This window comes from Sylvia atricapilla, chromosome 1, assembly GCF_009819655.1.
Source record: "Sylvia atricapilla isolate bSylAtr1 chromosome 1, bSylAtr1.pri, whole genome shotgun sequence".
In the NCBI taxonomy this organism is placed as follows: domain Eukaryota; kingdom Metazoa; phylum Chordata; class Aves; order Passeriformes; family Sylviidae; genus Sylvia; species Sylvia atricapilla.
Genome location: NC_089140.1, coordinates 102,000,154 through 102,024,950, shown reverse-complemented (window position 1 = coordinate 102,024,950; position 24,797 = coordinate 102,000,154). Strand labels below are relative to the sequence as shown.

The window sequence follows — 24,797 nt, the reverse complement described above, 5'->3', positions numbered from 1 at the left end:
TTGCTGTTTTAAGTTGTGACCATAATATAAAATTCAACCCCACCATTTTTTAAAAAAAAACCTGTAAAGCTTACTGATTTACTTTTATTTGCACTTGTTCATTCTTTTTTCAGCTTTTGAGGACAGGAGACAATTGTCACACTTAATCAGCTAGGTAACTTGAGATTAGCTAGAGGAAGGCTGAGGAATTGAGAACATTTTGGACTCTTGTCTGCATCACATACTGTATGCAGCCATCTGAACACAAAATTTTCTTAAATTTCATTGCAACTCATGTGGTGGGTTGACCCTGGCTGGACACCAAGCGTGCTCCCCTTCATCCTGGTCTCAGCTTCACTCCTGAATTTCTCTCTCCTCTCCTTCCCAGCTGTGCAGAGGGTCAGAATATGGGTCATTTCATCATATGTTGTCTCTGCCACTCTTTCCTCATCAAGAGTAGTATTGCTCCCAGTCTTCCTCTGCTCAGGTGTGGGCTCCCTTCCTGCAGGCAAGTTTGTCCCGTATGGGTCCCACATCATGTCACAAGTCCTGCCAGTGAACCTCCAGTGAGGACTTCCCACAAAGGCTCAGCCTCCTTTGGCCGTCTGGTTGATCTTGTGTGGGGCCTTCCACAGGCTGCAGGTGAATCTCTGCGCTGTCTCTGGGCTCCTTGGGCTGCAGGGGCCAGCCTGACTTACCGTGGTCTGCACCTGGGCCACCTGTGCTCCAGTGCCTGGAGCGCCTCCTTGCCTTCCTTCTGCAGGGCCATGTGTCTCACATAGTCTCACTCTTCAGCTACAATTCTGACGTTTTCTTTTTTCCCACCTTTCTCATTATCTTACCCCAAAGGCTCTACTGCCGTCAGGGCTGGGCTGGGCTTTGGCCAGCAGTGGGGCTGTCTTGGAGCTAACTGGCACTGGCTCTGCAGGACACGTGGAAAAGCTTCTCACAAGATACCACTTCTGTGGCTCTGCCACTACCACAGCCTTGCCAGGCAAAGCCAGCAGACTCCGTGCATACAGAAGCACTCAGATGGTTGAGACCTACAGTTTATTCTGTACTACCGTCTCTATGTTTATTGCAGTGCAGATTGCTTCTGGGTTTGGGGTTTGGAGTTCCTTCCCCACCTGTATAATAAAGATTGTAATATTTACTAGCTTTACAAAAGCATTTTGAGGTTCTGCAAAAGAAATTTGAAATTAAATACCTATCAAATACAAGTTACTCTTATGTTGGTAGAAGTAAAGAAAAATGGTTGAATTGTTTCTATTGTTTTTTAGTTATGCTTTAGTTCCGTATATTACCATATTAAGAAGAGAAAAATGAGGAAGAAATTGAATCAGTCACTTTATTTTTGCAGGTTCTTTCATGTTGGTGAATACATCTGGAAGATTCTCGGGACAGAAAGCTCACCTCCTGATGCCCCACCTGAAAGAAAACGATACACATTGTATTGATTTTCACTATTACGTTTCAAGCAAGACTGGAGCTAGCCCTGGCACTTTGAATGTATATGTGAAGGTTAATGATGGTCCTATTGGTAACCCAGTCTGGAACACATCTATCACTGCCACTTGGAGCAGAGCAGAACTGGCAATAAGTACTTTTTGGCCCAATTTTTATCAGGTATGTCTTACTTTTTTAATGAAATTTTGGTTTTCATAATAGCCATCTGGTTCTTAATTATAATTTTATTAAAATCAAAATACCTTTCAGTATTTCTAGTTGATCATCATCTTAGTCACATTTTTGTACATGATGCTAAATGTTTGTTTTTACATACATAAGGCTGTGTTTATATGTTTACATATGTTTATAGAAGTGTATGAAATGCACACATGCTCTAAGTGTGGATAAACTAATTATGTTGGAAAAAATCTGGAGATTTTGCTATTGATTTTGGTCAGTTAATTCTGTTTCTCTGTAATAAATTCACTTGTTCTTTCAGTTCATTAGGGGTGCTGGAATTGAATGCCATTAGATTTTATTACAGTACAGTCTTCAATTTTGATTTACATCAGCAGTGCTTGTTGCTTTAGAACCAGCAGAATCCTTTGAATCCTCAGTTTAAGTCTTAACTCCAAATGCAATATCTGTCTGTCCAGCAGTAAACGTAAATATAATAGTAGCTGTCACAGGAATGGGATTTTGAGTGCATCCTAAAGATTCAGGGGGAATTTCACTTGACAGTCCCTTAGGGTGCTGCTTTTCTGTAGGAAGATTTACATTATACAGTTACTTACTGTTCTGTAGTAGTTCAATGTTTTTTCTCCTTTTTCCTGTGAAAATACAGTCTCCACAAAAAAGTAACTTAGTTTAGTAAGAGCAGACCAGTAGCACAAAGGTGTTACTGGGGCTCCTTCATCTTCACTTGAAGTTTAGAAAGTTTGAATTGTATTTTTTTGTATGCCTGTACTGAAAATTGTCACAATACTTATGATTTGAAGCTTTCTGAAGAAAAGCCATCCCAAAGATGGGGTCCCTTGGTTGCAGACCTCCCTAGGAGGTATAATGTTGCTCTTCCACCATGCTGTTCCAGAGTGGGAGATCCTGATTCCTACAGCAATGACCCAGTTACTAGTGTCACCTGTGGCATAGTGTTGTTTCATTTCCTGCATTTTCTATTCCAGTTAACCAGGTATTTGTTGCCACATCATATTCTCATTATGAGTTTGGTAATATCCCCTGTAGGTACTCTGGAAGGCTGCGGTGGACTCCTTTCTGTGGCTGCAGCATCTGAGCTGTGAGGATGTCTCAAGTGAACTCAATCTGTTCTTTTTGGACCCTTTTTCTTCAAAGGGAAAAAAAAATGCTGAAGAACTTTCTGGAGTCTTTCTCCTACAATTTTTTCGCCCACAATGAAACAAAGTCCTACTCCAGAAGATGAGTTTGGAGGGCCAGAAACATTTTATTCTTGTGTACTGGGCTGCCTGGCAGTGGATGCAATACTTGCAGACCCATAAGAGCACACTTACTCATTTCCTCTTGCCTCTGATAGTGTGTTCCTAGGTTGGATAGATGGTATTCACAGGGTCTGCATTTGCATACAGTCTTCTACCCTACATTCCGAGGAACTTCCTCCACTGTGTTTTAGGGCTTCCTGGAGAGGCTTCAGGGTAAGCTTACAGACATCTCAGCAGACTTCATGGTGTAGCTCTTTTATAATTGTCTGCAGGCTCGATGAGGTGATAATACTCCTGTGCCTTTTCGAGAAGGGCAGGCATGTTAACAGAGCTGAGGCTCCTTTCAGCCCTGTGGGAGAAGCTGTGTGCTACCTGACTCTCTGGAGCATTAGGCTGTACCCTGATCACAAAGTTCAAGCTTGGTTTGGTCATACATCTCTCAGTGTGAAAGGGCAGTGTGTATTTTGTTGCCTGCCAGAGTTCAAGGAGTGTTTAGATGATGTTCTCAGTCATTTGGTTTGGTTTTAGGTAGTCCTGTGAGGAGCAGGGAGGTGGTGTCCATATTTTTTATGTGTCTCTTTCAACTCAGGACATTCCCATGATTCTCTGACCTTACATCAGGACCTCATGTTACCAAATTGGTGCCAATGTTAAGAACACCTTCCAGTGCTGCCAAAAAGCCTTTGTATCTTGACTGAAATAATGAGGACCAGTCTCTGTTGTTAACTTCAGTGGATGGTAGGAGAAGAGGACAGAGCATCCCACAGACAATTTTGCAGCTGACATTGGATGTAACTCAGTGGTTTATAACATGGATTTTACTGGAAGGTTTTGTCAATGTGGTGGGTGGTTCAGGAGTACTGAATGCTGAGTAAATGTATGACTGTGTCACTTATGCTCAAGTTCCCATCTGTATAGTGGATTAGTAGAGGAGCTTCCAGTTCTTGGTCTTTTTGGTCTTCTGAAAGCAGTCTGGTTTTTATGCAGCAGAACTGCTCTGGAATCAGTAGTCAGTAGAGAAGAGGGTTGTGCTTCAGGCTCACTCTAGCTCTGAACGAAAAGACTGTTGTAGACAGGGGAGTTTTAGTAGAAGAAGCCTTGTCTCTGACTATTAATTTTAAGGTAAATTAACATATTCTTAAAAATACACAAAACTTCTGAAAGTTTCAAATATTGTTACTAATGTTATTAATAATAATCTGTGTCCGATTTCTGACAATATGATACATTTATCTGATGACTGAGTAATATGGGTATTTGGTCATAGAAATAAAAGTATGACCTTTCCCATCCTCTTTCTCCTCAAGACCTGCCATCTGGACTGTTCACCATTATTTGTAGGTGAACCCTTACTGGATGGGGTACTGCAGTTTAGCAGATTACCACGCATCAGATGCATAATAGATGCCTGAGCCTGTCTGTAATGGATTCTGTGTGCTCTCCTTGTTCCTGGAACTGTTGACATTTTTGCATAATCTTTCTTTCACTGTGGAGTATAGTAAGTAATTTTCTTTGCATTTGCTGCATATAGTCTGAAATAATACCTGGTTAGGTACTGCAATTTAGCTGATGTGCCAAAAGATCTTATGCTATGTTAATATCCATGACAGTGCAGGGAATCACAGTTAATTACTGTAGCTTCACTGGCTTCATTGTAAATAAGCTAATTTATTCTCGAGGAAGTGCTGTCACCATTTTAAGAGCTTTCAGTTAATTGTCCTCATTTTTGGGTGCCTCCATCCTCTCGGAGATCTGTGATGCAATTTCCTCACTTGAGTGCTGACATTTGCAATTTTCCAGTGTTTCTGAACTCCTTTCATCAGTTTTCATAGAGTTTGTTGTGGGGGAGGACAGGAAGTTAGCTGCAAAGCAGCTGGGAGAAGGGCAGGAAGAGGAGAGAGACCATACGTGAGTCTTGTGAGAATATGGCTTCAAGTTAGGTGACAGCTCAGTGACTGCAGGAATTGTGTTGAAGGCACACCACTCATCTAATAGGTGTATAATACAGTACCAAGTCTGTTTCCTGAGCTGCTATTGGAGTCCAAAACTCCAACATCCTTCGGCATAAATCCATGTGTTCCGCACAAAACCTCCAAAGTGTACAAGACTTCTTCCAAGTGATTTTCTGAGTTTGTCTGAGCATACTGAACATAATTAAGAAAAGCTCCTTAAGAATATTTTTAAGGAATGATGGAGCCCTTTTTTAACTTACCTTATATGAAGATTGGTAGTTTTCAATGAGTAATCTCCAAGAGAAGACATGGCATTAATAGCTGAAGGGACAAAGCAATGGCATTATGTAATTGTTGTGTTTTAAATAGCATAATCTGTGTAGTCATCCATATCTGTGAATGTTTTATAATTCCATTTCCTTAGCAAAACAACTGCAAGATGTCTAGATGAAAATGAAACCAAAATGTAGGACAAAACTCTGAGAACAAATTATGTATGATAACATTTCAGAGTTATAATATTTATACAGTTCAGCATTTTTTTCAAACACAATGTGTTGTGTCTGTTTTGCTGTTGAAAAATGTAGGCAAAATAGCTCCCACTAAATGATAGCTGACTACAAATCAGATTATGTAGTATGGAGTGAATTTTAATCCACCTTCTAAAGATTTATTGGTTTAAACCATGTATTGCAAACGTGTACAAGCAAAAGGTTCAAAAGATTTAATAATTAACAGTAGTTTATTATTGTAGCACCAGTTTTCCAAGCTTGTAAATATTGTTCAGGTTGGGTTTCTATTTAGAATCGACTCCTTAGAAGTACAGTCTTTGAACTAAATAATTAATTTCTTTTCATGTACTCTTTTCTTTTTGCCAGGTAGTTATTTGTGTATGTTGCACACCATAGGTAAGCTGTGCTACATATATATCACAAATCACAATTACAACCTGCATGTAACAACATTAATTGTTGATTACTTGCTGATTATTTAAATTGTCAAGCATTAAGGATAATTAAGGATATATTTAATTCCATAATTTATGATTTTCCAAGTCCTATTGCCTAACATCTGCCATGGATTTTTAGGGTATGTCTGTGCTGCTGTCCACTGCTGATAGCAGTGTGCTTGCAGTAACATGGGTTCAAGCTGCCGAATACCTTCTGGGAGTCCAGGATAATCAGCACGGCTTGTTCTTTTCTGCTGTGCCTCCTGGTCTGTGAGCTATTTGTTTCGAAGTAACTGGTGTATTTCTGCAGGTACTAGTCTTATTTCTGTTTTATAAAATCGCTTTAGGAGTGCTCCCCTGAGGGAGCATTGCCTTCCTCTTTTTAACATTTTGCCCGGGAGAAATTGTTTGCTTTTCTGAGCTATTGTCTATTTGGTGCTTCTTAAGCAAGACCATCAAGGAGTTTATTGTGCCTTTGAAGACAGCCTGCAAACAAAACAAAGCTTCACATAATTCCTAAGACCTTAACCTCCTCCTAACTTGAATAGAATTAGAATGTAGTAGAAAAAGAGAATTGAATGTTACATAGATTTTTCTGGTTAGTGGCAAGATTTTTTTTTTAGGATCTTGGGAAGCAGTCTCAGTAGGTTGAGAGGCTCTAAAATTGATGCTTTGAGATACAAGTCAGGAAAAGGCTCCTCATCTAGTGAGAAGAGGGTGGCAGGTTGGTTTGGTTTTTGGGGGAGGGTTTTGTGTATATTTTTATTTTCTTGAATGTTTTGATGTTTTATTTTTATTTTTATTTGGATTTTTTAGCAGGTGAGGAATCTGGTGATTTCAGGGTTACTTCCCCTAGGTTAGTTAATGATACTCAGAACAATTAGTTGTATTTAAAATTTTACATTTTAGAAGTGTTGTCATTTTGGAACATCATGATCTGCAAAAGCTACTACTGAACTGAATCTGGTGAGGGGATTGTGTTCCCTGCTTCTAACCCTTCAAGCAAGCAATTTAGCACAGCACCACTGCAAGCCACACACCATCCCCCTATTAGTTTTTGTATTTTGAATTATTTGCTTTGTACTTTGCTGGAAATCGGTCATGGCAGCAGTGAACTGAAACAAATCTTGATTGAATAAAACAACAAACATTGTAGATTTCAAGTCCAGAAATGGAATTGAAAGGATTAAAAATAGCTTCCAGTGGAGTAACATAACTGTCTGTGCCACTATACGGTCTTTAAATGTAAAATCCTGTGAGGCTGGAGTGAAAAAATGGAGTAAGAGCCTGGCAGTAATTCCTGATCCTTTTTAGTAAGGACACAAAGGAGTTACATGGTATCACTTCACAGAGATGAGATTTACCCTTCACCATTTTGACACTTTCCCCTGTAAATTGGGAGTTTAGGGAATAAGAAGCAGTAGATCAAACCTAACTTTAAAAATCTGGGCTTAAACATACATTTGTTTCATGGCCTGCTTTGTACATGTTTTGCTTGGAGTTTGGCTTATGCAGTGTACTTAAATTCTCATCTAGGACAGACTATTAAGCTTCTTGTGCAGTAAAAGTCAGGCTTACATTCTCATGTGGTGTGTGTGCTGCATTCAACTGCACACATACAGTTCCTGAACTGTGCTTTGAACTCCAAAGAAACTTTGAAATGCATATTGAATTTTGAAAAACAAACCTGTCTCAGGCATCCTAAATAGCTCATTTTCGTTGACTTATGTGCTTTGGGAATAGCTATTTTGAGAAAGATGCACCGGGGCAAACCACATACCTACAATTGAAAACGCCCAGCAGTCTAAAAATGGTCACAAGTAAGGAAGCATGCGTTTTTTGTCATATACACATGACTGTTACTTGCTCACGTCCCTTGTTCCTACCCCAGAAAAGCATTTGGGCCTTCAGCAGAAAAACACAAGACAGCAACTGGTTTAAAAACAGAAGGAGAAGAATAGGATTTAACGAGCCTTAATGTCAGGAGTTCAGTTTTCGGTCTTGGCAAAAATCTCTCTTTGTGATCTTGGATTGGCAGCAGCCACCAAAATGTTGTTTCATGTGCTTGAGTGCAGGTGTGAGGGCCACGTGGCAGTTGTGTAGGAATGAGAGGTGGGGAGGGAAATGGCATGAAGCAAATTCCAAGCCAGGGAGACCTGAGTGCAATTTAGGCAGCCCAGGTCAACAAGCTGTGATGGACCTCTGCCAGGGCCTGGGGAGGACCAGCTCAGGAACCTGCCTTCACATGGCTTTGAGGAGAAAGCTGTTGCTGCTGTTGTGATGAGGCAGGTAGTCCTAGGATAAGGCAGAAAGGGGGGAGGAATTCAACCCACAAGTCAGTGCCGATTTTCTGGAGAGACACCGTTCCCAGTGCCTTGTACAGTACAAAGAAAGGCGCTCTGTGCAGAGCAGGCAGAGAGGGAGCACAGCGTGTGATGCAGCACTGCCTAATCACTGGGGATTTTGGGGGGCAGGATTGCAGCCTGAGCTTAAGCAGCTTTCCTAATATTCCTTTCTCTTTCTTGGTCTTGCAAAGTGCTATTTTTAAGTCGTGTGAAGGACAGTGTTTATATTAGGTACAATCCACCTTTGACTGAAAGTGTTGTAATTTTGCAGCAACAAAGGCAGGAATTTACAGAGTGAGGTTGTGTGGCAACAAAACCTGTTTATTTCTATTGTTCTTTGGAACAAACGAGTTATCTTGAGTTGCACATTTTCAGCAGTAAGCATTTATGTTGGTGAGCAGACCCCCTTTCTTTGTTCATTTGTAGCAAGGGGAAGTGGCAGGACTGAAAAGCTAATTTTGCTCTTCAGTGAAGCAGGGAGGATCAGGGACAGTGCAGTGCTAAGCTGCTTCCCTGGTTCCTGTTTGGCAGGCCTGCTGCAGGGAGAATGGTGTAAAACAGCTCTCAGGGCAGTGTTCAGCAGTTTTTCCTGAGCAAATGAATTGCGTGTTTTAACCAGTTGTTTCCGGACTGATAAGGTGGCGGAATAATAGGCAAAAAATCCAAGGGCCGCCCAGTCTGACGTTGCTGGAGTGATTTCTCTGTTTTGACTGGAGTCTTTTGTATTGCCTGCAGGTGTTGCGTCACCCAGGAGAAAAGACAAAGTTTGGAGGTGGCTGTAAAAAAGTTAATGTTTACAGGCCAAGCTACTTTTCAAATGGGAAATTATGGAGAAAATTGCATGCAAAATAGGTTTCTAGGTTTCATTTCTAGTGAATTTACTAGGAAGATTGATCCAGATTTGTGAAGAATCTTGACATTCCTGTTTAATGTTTTCAGTGAATAAATGGGTTACCTGAAGTGTTTCTCAGGTCTCTCTCTCACTGTGTGTAGCACTCCTACCAGGACTTTCAAAAACCTGTAATGCATAGGATCAGATTCCTTTTTTTAATTTAAAAAGGGAAAATGCTTAGTTAGCAAATACTTGCATCTGTAATCTTTATTCATCAGTTCAGATAGAACAAAATACTGAATTTATATACAGCAATTAATAGTTTTTCACAGCTTGTGAACAGAAGAGGGATTATATTACCAAATCTGAAATAAACTGTCATGTTCATACAATCATAGAATGATTTCAGTTAGAAGGGACTTAAAAAATCATCTAGCTCCAAACTGCTGCTGCAGCTGGGACACCTTCCTTAAAACCAGGTTTCTCAAAGCCCCGTCCAGCCTATCTTTGCACACTTCCAGAGATGGGACTCAGTTACTCTGGGAAACGGATTCCAGTGCTTCACCACCCTCGTAGTGAAGATTTTCATACTAATATCTAACCTAAATCTGTCCTCTTTCAGTTCATAGTCATCGCTCCTTGTCATATCATAATGTGCCCTTGTGAAAAGTCCCTTTCCAGCTCTCCTGTAGGTCCCATTCAGGTATTGAAAGGCCACAGAAAGATCTCCAGGATGTATACACCTGCAGTGTGGTATCCCATAATGACATAAAGTTGAATGGCGCTCTGAACAGTCTGGCTAACAAAAGGTGTCTCTGCCCATGACAGAGGGGTTGGAACTAGATGACCTTTAAGGTCCCTTCTGACCCAAACCATTCTGTGATCCCTGGAGCCTTGTCTTCTTCAGGCTGAATGACCCCCACATACCTAAGTCTCTTCACAGAGGAGGTGCTTGACCCTCTCACCATCTTTGTAGCGCTTCTCTCAGCTTCCTTCAACAGGATTCATGCCCTTCTTGGGGGCCCAAGAGCTGAATACAGAACTCCAGGTAGGGTCTCACTGAAGTGGAGTAGAGTGGGAAAATCACTTGCCTTGACCTTTTGGCCATGCCTGTTTTGATCTAGCCCAAGATGTAGTTGGCTTCCTGGGCTGCAAATGCATGTGGCTGGGTCGTTTTGACCTTCTCATCCAGCAACACCTTCATGTTCTTCAACACCTTCTCCTCATGTCTGCTCTTATTTCATTCTGACCAGTCTGTATATGTGCGTATTTTTTCTTCTACGTATGAATCAGTGTCTCTCTTTGACAATGATAATGTCGCTGTTGGCTTTAGTGCCTCTTTCCATTTACTAAAAATGGCATTTTCCATGTCAAAAGAGACTAAAAGTTACAGTCATTAGAGTTGATACAAGTTTGGCTATTGGTTTTAATGGAAGCACTATTAAACTGACAGTATTTCAATTTGTAATACTTTTCTTTGGAACATACTCCCTTTAATGTCAATAACTGTAATGCAGTTGTATGTCCAACTGGCATTTTCTTGATAGGGTGCCTGGCTTTTTTGTGGAGTGACACTTTTAGTATTTTGTCTGGAGATACAGCAGGGTATTTTAGATCAGTTGTATGAGTTTTTCTCCGCTGTTGTCATTAGCAGTTCTGATTCAGTTGTTTAAAGGTTGTAGTTTCTGCCTGTGAACTGAAGGAGTAGGAATTATTATGTTATGAATTATGGAAATAATTTTGTGATTGACTTAGTTATTGCATATGTTCTCTTTCATAAAGCTCAGGTTATTGAGTGGAAGTCAGGTAGTTCTTTAGAAAAGACACTCTTATGAAGCATTTTTGAAAAATAGTTAAGTCCCTGTTACTTGGCAGTAACATTTTTAGCACAAAACTTCTCACTGGTTTGGCTGGCTGCTCCACAGGTGTGCATGTGCCAGTTCCTCAGGGTATCTTTTAGAATTTAGCCTGTCTGAAAGTTGAGAACCTGAAAAAGCATACTTTACAGTGATGGGATCATGGATCAGGTAGGCCTTTCAGGTAGGCTTTGTGCAGTTACTCTTATACTGAGTGCTCCATAGGAAAGAGAGGGGTTATTTTTATTTTTGTAGGTTATGTTTCAGTCAACCCCAGAAAATTAATTGTTAATGTATTTTTTCTTCTTAACAGAGAAAACTCAAAGCCACTAGGGAATACAGGAAACAAATCAGTAATTGTCCCCAGCCCTTTGTTGTTTTTAGAGGCAGGTCTTTGCATCCACAGCTAGATTCAGTTATCTGGAGGAATTACTGTGTGGCAACATATTTCCCTGGGAAACTTTTCCATCGTTTCTGAGACCTGGTTGTCTTCTCCCTGTTCTCCATTACCATGTTGCAACGTCTCTGCCTTAACTGCAGGCTCCTGGGGCTGTGCCATGCTTCTCATACCCTGTGGTCTTTCAGATGTTCTCAGGTTGGAATAGGCTTGGTAACACTTCAGGAAATGGAGCATTCTCTGCCTTTTTTCAAGGGCATCAACATAATTACTATTTTTTTTCAGAGATTGTAACACAAATGAAGAACTTGCAGCTTTGTCATATTGCTTAATAGAGGGAAATGCCTGTTCTTTTTTCAAAGTTCTGCGACTGACAGTGGGAGCTACATTCTTGGGTCTTGCACTGCAGTTAAAACTTAGGGTTACTTAGTGCACATCACCTCTCTATTTCCATTTCAAGGCTGTTACAGTGAGGGTACTAATCATGGTTAAAACCAGAGTTATTGCAGGTCTCTGAATGCAGGTTATTCATTGAGTATTTGCTCTTTTTCGTCTTTAAGAACTTCTGCTTCCCAAGATAGTTAAGACAAATTTCATCAGGAGATTTTCTTCTTTGTAGGAAAAGAGATCCTTTGAAATTTTGAGTGGTGCTGCTCTGGATGTTCTACAAAATTTGGCTGGGAGCCAAATCCATACCCTGTTCTGCCTGTTGCTGTGGATCAATAATACCAACTTCTAAAAGCCAGTAGAGTGCCATCTGGCATTTAGAACGCCAACTGAGCAACCCTTTTCTTGCAGAACTTGTTTCTGAAAAATTTCTGTGGCAGCATTTGGACTTTGCTCATTGGCGTCTTGTGTTTTTTTTTTCTTGCTGCATGATTCATGTAGTGGCAATACTGGTGCATTACCTTGGATTTTTGTGTAGACAGGAAGCAGAGCTAGAATCAAAAGTATTTTTTCCTTTTCAACTGTGTGGAGTTAAGGCCAGGTTTACAGCTATTCTGTTCCAGTGGGACTGGGCAGGGGAAATAGACAGAAATTAGGAAGAGGAAATCTGGGAGAGAACAACAGATGGGTGTCCACAGGAAGAGCAGTAAGAAAGAAGGGAGAAAGCAGAGGCAGAAGGGCATTGCAAGGTTTGTTTTAAAAACAGAATTAGTGTTCCGAGAGTGTTTATTCAACATCAGGAAATTGTGATATATAATGGAGATGTATGTTTTCCTCATAACATATTTGCATTCTGTATCATTCAGGAAGCGATATGGTATATAGTTCAAGGTCAAGTACAGCATATATGCAAAAAATGTTTTCTGAGCTTTGTCTTCCTCAGGGTTCTTCCTGAGACCAGTTACAAAAGACACTTAGAGTTAACTTCCTGAGCAAAAGTGAAGTATTAAAAAAAAAAAAAAAAAAAAAAAAATTGCAACTCAGATTTTAGCATGAACTTCTTGAGCATTGCTGTGGAAATGTACCTGGTAACATTACCGGCATATTTTCATCTATTCCATATAAACATTCTTGGGATGTTCAAAGCTAAGGATGCCAAACTTTGCAGAGGTTTACTTTAGTGTGTACTCAATTCAAACTACAAGAACAGTCCATTTATTTTGTGACCTATTTATAGCCATTAAACAAACCATGGCAAATGCATCTGCTCTGCTTATTTCACTGCATTTGGTGAAAGATTAAAAGCATGCAAAATACATTCCTGAAAATAGGTATGTTTGTGTCTGATACCCTAAAAATCTCTGCATACTGCAGAACTGTAATTTTTAAAACTAAGCCAGTTCATTCTGCTAGATAAAGAATTGAAAATAAAAGTGCTGATCTTAATACTTAAGGCATTTATCACGTTACTACTTTGGCAGAGCAAATACTGGGGAGATTGGTTGTTTCTACTGCAAGCTCTATATGATCCTGCTTGTAAATCTTCAAAAACGATGTAAACATGAAAAATGTCGCTTAAGTTCTGGTTAATTTTAATGTTAAGAGCAAAACGTTTTGAGGGTTTTATGATTGTTTTGTTTTCCAGGTATTCTTTACATATTGAAAGAGTTGATGTATTTTTGCATGACACACTCTTTCTATATTCCCTGTGTTCCAAAGATGCTAACTCAAGTTCTCTTTCTGCTTCTCAGGTTGTTTTTGAAGTGGTTACCTCAGGTCACTCTGGATATGTGGCTATTGATGAAGTGAAAGTTCTAGGACATCCATGTAGTAAGTACCTATCGTGTGTTGTAAAGCACTAAAATAAATGTGTCACTATGCTTCAATAAATGTGGAGCAACAAATAAGGAAAATGTCAGAAAACAATGTAACTGCCATAAGTACAGGCTGAATATATATATGAAGTGTTGCCAAACTTGGCATCATTGCACCTTATTGTCTTTAAAGACTGCTCTCCTATGGGCACCTCGTGTACAGCACTTAGCATGAGTCCCAAACCCAAACTGGGCCATGTGGCAACTGCTTCAAAACAAAATCATCATGATTCTGTGATTCTAAGAATTCTGTGAATTTCCTGTCTGCATCAAAAATTCAGTGCAGCCACAAGCTGAGACATTAGTGAGAGCAGTTGGACAGCACAACAGCTGAGTATATATAATTATTTTTTCCAAGGCTTAGAAGGAAGAAAACTCAGCTGGCTGAGGACTGAGGCTTTGCTAAGCAAGGTTACTTAGGGTACTTCCCAAGGTTCATGGCTCCATTTCTGCACTGTTTTACTACTTTATACTTCAGATATGTTTCTTTATCTCATTATTAAGAATACGTAGTACTAGTTATCCTGAACTGACAAGTCAAACCTTGTAAATATAGCTTTAATGTGGTAATCCAGACATAATTGAATAGGCTACTTAAATAAAACATTACTTCACATGTATGCTGGTTTTTAAATAAGATTAATTAAGATCATACATGAAGAGGAGGTTGTGATGTTGCTGACCAAATGACTGAGTGGAGCAGAAGACACCAACTTCTGTGTGATTGTTCCTCTTATAACATATTTTTGCTTGTATGTATTTGTTGCAGCTTTTAAGTAAGAGCTGTGATTCCAAATAAAAAGTGCTCTATCAGTTAGTACCAAAGCACCTCATAAAAATGGTTTTAGTGTTAATGGCAAGAAGACACACGCATTTCTTCAAACACTGAGACAGTTATGCAGAATCAGCAGCTGTTATTTCTGAGTCACTTACTTTTAATAAACACAGCAGGCTCTCATGTTGTTAGAAAGTATAGGGGCTTCTTCCTTTTGAATTTATATCCTTGGTTCAGGTAGGAAAAGTCTGAAGCAGCATTTTAGCAGCTTACTAATTTTTTTACACAGATCTTGAGAGGTTTGGTCTGTGTTTGTACCAATCAATTCTCAAAACCTGCAAATACTTCTTGTTAATGTGGAAGACTGAGTTATAGCCCACAGCATGTAGAGTTCTAACATAACAGTATTGAAAAGCAAAAGCTTTAATGAAAAGTTCTTTGATGAAGTAATTAAAATGTTAGAAATTAAGACATCAAACCAGTTAAATTGTCTAAAGAAAATTGAAAAAATGTGAAAATTGAAGTAAAGTTAGTCTATGTATAAAACTTTGTAAAGCTTATCATGATATTCTTTCTCTGTATTCCCAGGAAAAAAAATAGTCCTGGAATTATTAACTCTTTAAACAAAAATTGAAATGGGAAAGATATTTGATAGGCAGTTGCCCGGGTAGTACAAAAAAAGACCAAGCCAAAGAACAAATTGTAGGCACGTAGAAATCAAAGGGGATGTGTTGTGGTAGATGGGCAGGTTTTTGTGCTTATGTGTTTGTTTCTAAAACCCAATGCTCTTCTCCACTTAAAACCATATTTGATAATACAGAAAAGCTAGTTTTCTAGAGTTTAAGACGACCAAGGAACCAGTAAAATGAAAATAAAACAAACAAACAAAAAGAAATAACAGATGAAAAATGGGGAACAAACTGAAGAATTTTACTAGATATTCTTACACAAATACTTTCATAGGCAAAAAAAGTGGATAATTTTGGCCTAAACTCTGTCTGTTCTAATTGGGAAATGTTTTAAGAAAAAGAAGTCTGTATGTGTAATAGATTTGCCATAATGATAGTTATGGAAATATTTTATCCCATATTTAGGTATTAATTTGAGCTGTTTTATTCTTCCTCCTCCTCCTTGTGCTGTCTTGCACTGGATATTTAGCAACCTTTTTGTGAAGCTAGATATTTATAAACTCCTTAAAAATGCAATTTCCCCCAGTAATAAGGGTTTTTAAGAAAATATCATCAACACTTTAAATGATTGTAGCATTCTGCTAGAAAATAGATGTTTCGTTTGCCAGTCTACTACTAGTACTAAGATTTTCATGTTGAAAAGCAATGTTCAAAGCCTGGTTTATCACTAATATAGACAGTTCAAGAAGTCTGCTTGTCTGTGGTAGGATTTGAGTAGGCTCGGAAATATTGTGCTTTAAAGGATAGATTTTGGTATCAAATATCTCTGTTTTTCTATATTACATGCTTGCCTCTTTCTAGTACAACAAAAATACGTACACTATCTTTTTTACTTCAGTGGATATAATTATTGTTGGAATATCAGTTTCGTTAATTAGTTTACTTTTTAGGTATATTGCTTTAATTTTTACTGAGATAGTTTTCTCTTTCTAAGTGAAAGATAAGCATTGGTATGGAAAATATATGTTGTGTTTCGGGGTTTTTCTGCTGTGTTGTTGAAAAGAATTGTGTTCAAAGAATACAGCTGAAGTTGGTGAGGTGTGCCTTTTAGTACTGTACTTGTGTGGTGGGCTGTGTTTCTAAAGGATCACTTCTATAGACAGTATACTTGGTCAAGGAGAAAAATCTATTCCCCTGATAAAACAATTTCTTACTGGCTTGTCTAGTTGGTAGTGTAAGCATCTAATAGGTTTGTCTTCAAAACATTATTCGTATCCAATATGATCTTTTTTAATAGATTGTTATTACAAGAGGAATGCTGAGCGAGGGTAATCTACACAGCAGGAGCAATTACAGAGCACCTTTCTATTCTGCTCTTTCTAAGGCATGGAAGTAAACCAACCTAGAATCTAATGTGTAGTCAGTGATCTGAACCTTTTAAATCAGAACTATTTTGTTTGCTTGGAGTTTTTTTTTATAACCAGTACTTTATTCTTGCATAAATTTAACACTTGTATCTTTTCCAACAGCAAAAACTCCCCATTTCTTGCGTCTTCAGAGCGTGGAAGTCAATGCAGGACAGTTTGCTACTTTTCAATGCACTGCCAATGGTGGAACAGACTCAGGTGACAGACTGTGGTTACAGGTAATTTCTTCTTTTCTTAATGCACTGGTATCTGGTGAGAGGGGAGACACTGAAAGGAATGCAAAACATGAAAAATTATGGTCTGTCCATTTCATCAATATTAGATTTTATAGTGCCTTTGAACTGCTGCATGGTAGGTGTTGTGTTGTAGAAAGTGCTACTGGAAGATTTTCCTGCCTTGTTTCAGTGGAATGCCTTACTGAAAATAAAGGTACTATTTTCCTTACGTGTGGCCATGAGTAAAGGCTAAATCCCCAAGAAGAACAGATGATTTTTTTACAATGTCTATGCTGGCTAACTGCAATATTAGGCATAATGATTTTCTTGTCTTCCCTCTATTTCTGTTCATTATTTTCAGCTAAAATTCTGTTTTTACAGTTTAGGTCTAGAAACACCATGTATGACAGTCAAATCTGACCTTCTGTATTACAGAGCCAAAAAAATCTTACTTATATTTATTGAGTCCATTGTTTTTTACTTAATCAGTAATGTAGCTTCTAGATGGTGTCAGAATTTGATTTAAAGTCTGTCTCCAGCTCCTTTTCTTTCAGTAAAGATCGTGCTCCCTTATTCATGTATGTAACCTGGTATCAAAAACATGCCTTTGTGCTTGTTATCTTTCAATAATGGGGGTGCAAGGTAAATGGCTGTCTTGCTGCTATTACTGCAGAGTTGTTCCTTACAGTAAGCAATAGTGAGTGTTTGGACTTAGCATTAGGAATACAGCAGCCCCCAGATCCCAGTGATTTCTGTGCATGAAAACCAGCGTGCTGGAACTGAGACACTGTCTGTGAGAAGGAAGTAAGGTCAATCAAAGTAAGTGAAACAGTGTCTGAGAAGATCAGTCAGATGAAGCTGCAGTAAGTGGAGAAAGAGGGATAGGTGAAATTGGCAGTGGTAACAGGTGGGATTTAGAAATGAAATTCTTTATTTTTGCTTTTAAACAATTTCATGCTTTTGCTGTAGTTATCCTTTTCCGTTGCATTCGCATTTCCTAAATTATTTATTTAAGTGTATCAAGTTAAACAACCAAGTAGTTAGAAGAAATCTAACACACACAAAAAAATAATGAATATTACTTGAAAAGCAACGCCTCATATTTATCTGTATATGAATGATGAGCTGTTATGTCTGTTGAGAAAGAGCTTGGTCAAATCCATCGAAGGCTGTGAAAATCTCCTGTGGTTTTATTTGCATTTGCATTTGCATGGGCATTTCCAACCTCTGGCCAATACAAGGCTGATATTTTTCTAGTGCTCCAGCCTCTTAAAGGCAGTATTCACTGTTGAAGCGGTAGAATTAGACTCTTGTCTTTCCTAAGCCACCAAGATTTTTGAAAGAATTATTTTCCTAGTCAAGAAAGGGTTTAGCATGTATGGGAAAATAATAGGTTGCTATTTCATCAGTTATATCCTTTCCAGAACCTTTGAACTTCAACGTAATGTTCTATTGTAAAACTGAAGATAGAATTCAATATAAGGAAATTCTCATTCCATTCAGTTTTTCAAATGTTTCAGGACAGTGTCATTTCACCTTTAATTTTTTTTCACAGTATTTAGGACACGCATAAATTCTTTACCAGGGTGGAATGTAATTTCTTTATTGTAGAAATTACATGTCCTTCTAGCGGTTATGTAATACGAAACTATTTTATTGACAGCATAGCAATTCCAAAATATCTGAGCTTAATTGATTCCTTGTTTATACATGATTATGAGATTTTCTTTTCTGTATGAAAGATCAGAAAGTAGTGACAGACAGACTTTTAGAGGAATTTTATCTTCTTACAGGGCCACTGTTTATTTATTCTGCCTGTACAGCTATAGGTCTCCCTGGTAATCAGCCTAAGGTTGTGCAAATTCCAGGTGTGCCTTTGCATAAGAGTGTTTTAGAACTTAACAGGATCTCCTGAATAGCTTGGATTTATTTTTGCACTTGTTTGCCAGTTTCCACAGATGTCTGCTGCAACTTTACAGTAAGGCTGATCAAACAGCTCCATGTGTGGGATGCTGCGAATCGAGGCTATGAGATAACAGTTCCCAACAGGATCAGCTGTGTTTTAATGCACTAGGTCACTGTTGGGTAACAGATCCCCAGCCCATGCAGCTATCCATTCATCACCTGCCCCTCTGGTTTCATGGTATTATGCTGAATTTTGTGTATGCCTGTGTATGGCATCTCATGACACTGCAGCAGGACTAGGAGTGCAGTGCAGCTGTCAGGAACATCTGTCAGAAAACACGGTTATCTTCTACATCATATGACTGGTTGAAGATCCTTGCGTTCCCAGCAGCACCAAACCCAATATTCAACTACAAAACAAAAATCCTCATCAAAGACATTCTTATACACACTAGAGCTAGAATAGAATGAACACCATTGCCTGGAAACATTGATGCTAGCACTCTGGTAAGAGGCACTCGGGCCTTAGTGATACTGCAAACAAATCGTGCAATCACTATGATGTGCTTGGTTTGTTCACCAGGAAGACTAAGCCTTTTCTGCTCTTCCTTTTGGTGGTTTGTTTCATTACACCTGTAAAACTTTGAGGGTAAATGATAGCAAATAAATAAATAAATACAGTTGAGTGATATTATCAGGGGCTTTTCAGCATTTCTGCCATGTAAGTCATATCAGGTGGCCTAATCTGTTGGATTTGACAATTTCAGAATACTCTGAGATAATTTGCTCCCAGATGATTTCCAGGACCTGTCATTTTCAGATATTTTTTCAGATTCACGTTGTTAGTCTGAAGTAGAGGTAAATTGCCAGGATGAAATCACAAACCCACTGAATTCAGTGACACTTCTGCACTTTCCAGTAGTGGCAGGATTTCGTTACTGTACTTCTGTCTCTTTTATTTAGTACCTATCTGCTTCTGTGCAGCAGAGTTCAAGTTTGGAGGTACGCATTTATCTGATGAACAAATTCTTTACTTTTTACAGTCTGCTAGACTGTAAGGGCCATATGTTCTTTAAAGCAAATGAATAGTTGTGAGTTGGTTTGTTGTTTTAGTCTCCATGTCTTTTCTAAGTACTTGTTGGAAACAGCATAGATGTTCTTAGTCTAATAATGCCCAGGCCTTGAAGCAGTTCTAAGTGAAATCCATAAATCATACTTTATTTCCCTCAGGTTTTTTTCTCTTTTCAAGTCTTTGTCACTCTTATTCCCTATGGAACATGAAGTCTGTTAATTTATGGAGTATTGTAGAACTTTTTGCAATTGAAAGGGCCTTGAGGGAATCACAGTTCTTATGTTAGCTGCCCAAATTAGACCGCTGAGGCATGAAATTTGTTTCATGATGCTGTGATCAGTATTTACTCTTTTGGGAAAGGTAAGACAGAAAGCTGTTTACCTACTGCATTGTGCAGAAAAACATTTTTTCCTCATTCCACTAGACAGCCATACTCTGTAGCTTATGAGCTGTGATCACAAGCTTGTCAGGTAATCTGACAGCAAATGGTGGGTCTTTTCAGTGATACCACTTCAGGTTAAATTCAAATGAAAGGACTCAAGAATACCACATGGTACCATACAAGTTCGTTTTTGTCATTGTAATGAGTGTCTGGTTAATAAAGTCATTGGTTAGATTGTATGTTTGAGTTCACGTCTCCACTAGCTAATGTTCTAAATATAAACATACCTTAAAAATAAATCTGAATGTCTACAATTAACAAATATGTCTAATCTGCTCACATTTTCTTTTTTACATTTTTTTCTTTGTCTGTGAACAACACAGGCTATTGCCAGTATGGGTTGACTTTTTCTCTTCTGTTGCATGGTTGAGCAAAAATGTCATTCCTGTGCTCCATCCTGTGCTCCCGCTCTTGGAAAGAAATGCACAGGTGGAACATTAAACCATTAATGGTCAGATAAAAGCAGCTGAGACAGTCATCTGAAAAGCCTGTGTCCTGCAGATTGGCATAGGAGACACAAATCTGAATTACAGGAGAGAGGGGGTAGAATTCCTTTTTGGAAGTAACCTGCTTCTGGTGCAGTGTGTTGGCTGCAAAGAATTTGCTTTGTTTTCCTTAGCTTCTGAGGCCTGTCTCATCTCTTCATTTTCCCATCCTCATCTGCTGCTTCTCATTATTTGCAGTGAGTTTGTTCAGTTGCCTCTGTGTGCTTCTTATTCTTAGAATGATCTGCAGTATGATTTACAGGAAATTGCTGTCAAATCATACCCAGATATAATGAAATTCCATTTTAATATCAAACACAATCTTTTTATATTTCAGTTGCATTTTTCAGACATGTGCTTTGACTCAATGTGAGTAGGCTTTCTTGAGAGAGGTTCCTCAAAGAGTGGAAAGCTATAGCTGATGAGAAAGAGAGGTCATCACTTCACTGCAGTAATTTATTTTTCCTGGCTTTATTCTAAAACATGGTTGAAATGTAAGTAGTTACTTTAAAATGTAATTCTCAAACACTTAATTTTTATTGCAGAAATAGAGAACTAAAAGTAGAAATTTGTTGAAGGTGAGCAGATAACAAGAGGATCTCAGGATATGTCTGACAGCTGTAGTAAGCAGCATCATCAAATTTACCAGTAGCAAGAGACTAATGGATTTTTTTTGCTAAAAGAGGAGAGGGTGAAATCTTTCATACCTTGGTTTATGCATGCAGGATGTGTACTACTTCATTTGCAGCCAAGAAACTCAGAGCAGTATCACAGTCTCTCATACCTTATGTAAATAGTTTATTTCCTGGATTTGGCATTTCTTTTCGTCTTCCTGAAAGCTGTCTTTCACCTTATTCAGTGTATTGTTATTTTTGTATCCTCAGTAATCTTTTCCTGAAGGTGTGAAGACTATGAAAGATTTTATTCATCTATGTACAAAACTACTTGTATGCATTATTTATTACTTTTTCAAAGGAAGAGATACAGTCCTGTGTCAGAGGGAGTTCTGGAAAGCAAATTGTTTTCCTCAGGAATACACACATACCCAAATGAGAGGTATCAAAAACATCCTTGTAAGAATGTAGAACCAGTGAAATTGCTCTTGGCAGATGATGAAAATCAAATTGATTTATAGGATATACAAAACTTGTGTCTGTGTGCATGTGCTTATTTATGTAAATGGCATTCAGTAACCCAGAAGGTGAACAAAGTTCTGGACTTGATAAGAATTTTCTAGTGTGCTTTAAACTCTGAGTCTTTCCCAAAATTATCATTTTCATTGCCAAGCTTTGAAGCACTTGAGGAAAAAAAAGTGTTTCAGCCATTTTTGAGTACTAAGATAATGAAGCAGTAATTTAACTTTTAAATCTTACACATGTGTAACAACTTAGTTACACAAACAGGTGGAACTATTAATGTAAACTGTACAGTGAGTTAGGCCTAAATATGTTCTTTTGAACATTAAGTATTTGGTGTGTGATGAGTAGGTGCATTTGTGTACTACAGGAATGCACAAGACCGTTCTTCCTCCTGCTCGTCAATAGCTCAGTCAGTCTTCCAAGACTGCTCAAACCACCTTGTGCACTGCAAATTTTCTTGAGTCCATTGCCTTGGGAAGAGCTTTAATGACATCAGTCAGCTAAAGATTTTGCCAAGATTGCAAGAATCCTGAAGCATGTGCATCCTGATGTGTTTTTTTGTAGATAACAAAAGACAATTTTACTGTTAGAAGGACAATTAATGTCTGATAGGAAGGGACACTATATATTATTGCATAGGTGAAAGTTAATTTTTATTCCTAATTCTGGTGATTATTTGATACTATTGCCAGGTTTTGGAATGTTAATTTCTTTGTGTCTCCCTTGCCACTCATGTATATATATTTAGTACTTTTTTGGCAGTATATATTCCATATTTTCTATTAGTTGTGATTAATCAGTTTTAGTTGTTTTTCAGTAATTGCAGAGTACATCACAGAAAAACATCTATGAAGAACAGACTGTCTGAGGCTTGTGATATGTACTGTGTTTGTGTTGCCTTTCCTCTCTAGTGGTGCTGGTCATCCATCAGGTTGCAAGGAGTGATAATGAGTGGCCTTTCTTCATCCCCTGTCTGGCAGAGGTGCTTTCTGCTCTGCCAAGAGTGTTTGTGACACTGAAATATGCGTTTGGTATTCAACTAGTGTACCCAATTGTTCCTGCTTATGAAGGCAATGTGGGGCCTGAAAACTTTTAATAGAGGCACTGAAGTTCAAAAAGGCCTTTTTATTACAAAAATATTGCTCCTCATCTGCTATCTCTTTGGTAATATCCAGTGTCCAAAAGAGATTTGAGAGAAGTAAATCTGAAACATTCATCAACTGTAGTAGTTTTGCTTTTAGAGGTACGCTCTAAACTCTGTTAAATCCACCTGGACCTTCAAATCCACATGGACAACAGTGCAAAACCTTAAGAGACCTGGAGAAAGCTTGGCAAAGTTTATTTGCAAGTAACCTGACCTATTAGTGCATTTTAATCTTCCACATTTGCTGAAGCTGCGTGTTCTATCTGTAGTGCCAGGAGTACCATGCAAGAGAGCTGTTATTATTTTTGTATTACAAGGATGATAAAAAATTTGAACTCTGGACAAAATACTTGTGGTAACAGCTAATAATGGCTCTTGTTTCTTCTTCCTTTTCTCCCTGGTTTTTGATACAAATCTCAAGTATTCAGAAGTGACCAAATATTAATGAACTGACTACACACATTGATTTGCAGAAGATTTGCTTATCTGCAGCCAATTATGGACATAGGTCGGAGGTGATACACCTAAACCTTTCCTTTCCTCCATCTATTCTGACTTCATGAAGTGACTCAAAAGTTGTTCTGTGATTCTCTTTGTCAGTTAAACCTCTTTTGAAATTCTTGTCTGATTTTAAAAATGAAGCAACCCAAGTTTTGACTTTTCAAGAAACTTGTTGTGATATATTAGTCTTCCAGTTACTCTGGAGTGTTAAATAATAAAATGGTGATTAGCAGACCTCAGATAATGTGACAGTTGACCTGTGCTACAGAGGTTAAATTCAGGTTTCCTTTCAAGAGTGCAGGATGTTGGCCTGTTTCTGGATCCTGAAGACTGCCTTGATATGAAGCACTGTTCAGCAGCAGTAGATTTACTTAAGGACACGTAAGGACTAGGGAACCGATGAAATAAATTCAGTAAGTTTTCTGTGCTATGCTGGACCTTTGGGAGGAGGAAACAATGACCTTTACCATGAATACTGTAGGTAAAATATGCATACTTACTTCTGGGAGGAAGGTACCTTGTTCAAATTGGAGTTGAGGAGAGGCGTTTTTTAAAAAAAATGAATAAAGGCTGTTGAATCAGGGCCGTTTTAAGGCAAGGAGAACCAAAGTACAGTTTAAATTAAATCCAGAGATAGCATGATGGGAAGGAAGCAGACTGCTGGGGAAGGTGACTATTGGGGGTGGGAGCTGTTAAACTGTGACTTGGTTACTGTGACTGTCTCAGTAATTAAGGCTGAAACACCTCCAGCCAAGCCCCTCTCTATCAGCTTCCCTGTTACATGAACCAACTTGAGCCTTCCTTACTACTGATTGTTACTGCTATGGTTGTCTTTGTGTTGTCTACAAATTGCACTGCCAGTATTGAGGGGTTTATTACAGCTTTCTTTTCTGCCTCTCTTCTCAACATTCCTCCCATTTGGAAGAATGTATCTAGGAGGCAGTAGCTGAGCCTTTAATGATTTGTCATTCTCAAATCTATGTGTGTTTCTTTCTTGGCTGCTTCTTCCTTACCTGCTTTGTAGGACTCAGTATCAGTTTGGTTTTGCCTGCTATTCTCCTTGTTTTAAACTTCGGAACAGATTTCAGGCCAGCCCCAGAACTTCCATGTTGGAGTTTCTTCTTCTTCGCATGCTGCCTTTCTTCCCAAGACGAACACTTTTGCAGTGGAGAGAATGTGGGGCAGGAGTGCACTGGTTTTTAAGTCTCCTTCTGTAGTTGCATAGAAAAGGCAGACAATGACCTGCATTGCTATGCTTTGTATGGCGTGTACTGATGAAAATTAACCTAATGAACCCTACTTCCTCATTTTCTCCTCATCTCTTTGCTCCTTTCTAGCCCCTCCATAAGCCTGGCATCTGCAGAATGCCAAGCCCCAGAGTATTTAAATTCCTGTATACGTTCTCTTCAGTTTTTAGCAAGGTGTTCATCCTAGCTCTTGGAATTTTAAACACAAACAGAAGGATGATGAGAAGTACTAAGTGTTGCGTACTTCAAAGAATTAGAGTACAGTATTAGAGTGTCTTTATAAGAAGTAGGGCTGTGAGTTCAACAGAATGCTTAGTAGATACGTGGATCACTGCCGTAATC

General features: G+C 38.7%; 1 protein-coding gene across 7 annotated transcripts in view; it reads left to right on the top strand.

Moving 5' to 3' along the window:
• The window catches only part of PTPRM (protein tyrosine phosphatase receptor type M), a 440,879-nt gene that overhangs the window by 134,306 nt on the left and 281,776 nt on the right, over positions 1 to 24,797 (top strand). For all 7 annotated transcript variants that reach the window (XM_066329240.1, XM_066329214.1, XM_066329205.1 and 4 more), the window contains exons 3-5: positions 1,340 to 1,605; positions 13,352 to 13,430; positions 16,408 to 16,523. In XM_066329240.1, the coding sequence (XP_066185337.1) occupies positions 1,340 to 1,605; positions 13,352 to 13,430; positions 16,408 to 16,523 (461 nt within the window). The remainder of the gene's footprint in view (positions 1 to 1,339; positions 1,606 to 13,351; positions 13,431 to 16,407; positions 16,524 to 24,797) is intronic.